Raw genomic sequence first — 1,647 nt, forward strand, 5'->3', positions numbered from 1 at the left:
AGCTGCCGCCGCACAGGGGGCACAGGCGGCGGGCAGAGCCGTCCCGGGCCCGCGCCCCTCCCGCAGCAGCGCCTCTGGCGCGGGCATTGTTCGGTGCGGGGCGCCGGGGGAGCAGGGCGACGCACGGGGAGAGCGGGCGAGGGGTGCCGAGCTGCCCGGCCCCGGCTCACCTGCCAGCCTGAGCGCCGACATCCGCTGGAACTCGGGCTCCTGCAGCCACTTCCACATCCTGCGGAAGGTCTCCCGGCCGGATTTGAGCTTGCTCCAGGGCTTGGGGTTCCTCAGCAGGTCGGAGAGGGTCCCTTGAGAGCGGCACAGCACCCTCTGGGCGAAGATGGCCTGGGGGATGCTGTACCGCTTGAGCTCGGTGGTGATCCTCTGAGCTACTTCTTTGGTATTGATTTCTTCCATTTGCCCTGAATTACTCCCACTGTTGACCTGCGAACCAGTGACGGAAGGGTTTTGTTCCCTGCTGGAGCCCAGAATCTGCCCGTGACTCTGGGCATTCAGGTGGGCATGGGGGTGGTGTGGGATCCCGTTGATAGGCACCATGCCAGCGGACGTGGGGGTAAGGTGTTGGTCACCATGCCGGGCCAGCATGGCAGGGTGGTGGGCTTCAAAGCCGTTGGGGGTGAGCATTTTCTCGGCGGGCATGGTGGCACTGGGGTGAGCGTAGTGGGGCAGCCCCTGCTGGGAGTTGTGGATGCCCCCCAGGCCCGATCCAGACAAAGGGGAGAGGCTCTGCCCCATGCCGGTAACATCCTTATGGTAGGGGGTGTAGAGATTGTTCATAGAAGCCAGACCCCGCTCGTCCCTCATGAGGGTGAAGCTGCCACTCACGTTCCCTGGTATCCGCTGGTGGGGGTGGGGGTGGTGGTGGTGGTGGTGGTGATGGTGGTGGTGAGGGAATTTGTCCGACACGGTCGAGATGGGAGGTAGAGGTTGCAAAGGGGTTAACGTGGTGTAGGTGCTGCTCATGCTCATCCCGGGGGGTGTCTCGCAGGCCATGGTCATGGTGGGGTGCAGGGGTCCCGTCAGCGCGTGGTCAGGGGGCCGGTGGTGGTGGTGGTAGTCTCCACCGTCCAGGATGGAAGCCATGCCCATGGAGCGAGGGTGGGCCGGCAAGTGATTGCTGCGATGGGCCACCGAGCTCCTGTGATGGGGGCTGCTGTTCATCAGATCGGCCGTGGTTGGCACCGGCTCATGGCTCACCCCGTGCAGATCGCCAATGTTCTCCATCGTCAGCTGCGCATTCATTGTGATTCGTGCAAGCTTGTGGACAAAACATCTATCTGGTCTGTGGTTGGAAGGTCCTAGGAGGTCTTCGCGTCGGATGCGTGCAGGATTCCTCCCCTGTGGAAAGGATCAGGCTCTTGGGGGCTTGGTTGATTTTGTTGTTGTTGTGATTTGTTTTTGTTGTTTTTTGGTGATGTTGGCTCAGCTTTAAGGCCCCCGTTCCTTTAATACAGCCTCAGCCGCCCCGGTAGGTGTCTGATCGCGTCCCTCGCCATCTCTAGCCATGTCTCTTACTGTTTCAGTGTCTTTGGCCACGGCTCCTGCTGCTGCAGCTGCTGCTGCTGGCGGAGAGCGGGCATGCGCGCCGCGCCGGGCCCCCTCCCCTCCCCCCCCCCCCCCTCCCCCCCCCCC

The 1,647-nt window shown here is 63.1% G+C and overlaps 1 protein-coding gene across 1 annotated transcript in view; it reads right to left on the reverse strand.

The window, feature by feature from the left end:
• ONECUT1 (one cut homeobox 1) overlaps window positions 1-1,502 on the reverse strand; it is a 42,480-nt gene extending 40,978 nt beyond the window's left edge. The window contains exon 1 of the mRNA XM_019503856.1: window positions 82-1,502. Coding sequence (XP_019359401.1) covers window positions 82-1,257 — 1,176 coding nt within the window. The 5' untranslated portion in view covers window positions 1,258-1,502. The remainder of the gene's footprint in view (window positions 1-81) is intronic.
• Window positions 1,503-1,647: the final 145 nt, after the last annotated feature.

The sequence above is a fragment of the Gavialis gangeticus genome, unplaced genomic scaffold (assembly GCF_001723915.1).
Source record: "Gavialis gangeticus isolate Ggan-Ray unplaced genomic scaffold, GavGan_comp1, whole genome shotgun sequence".
Taxonomy (NCBI): domain Eukaryota; kingdom Metazoa; phylum Chordata; order Crocodylia; family Gavialidae; genus Gavialis; species Gavialis gangeticus.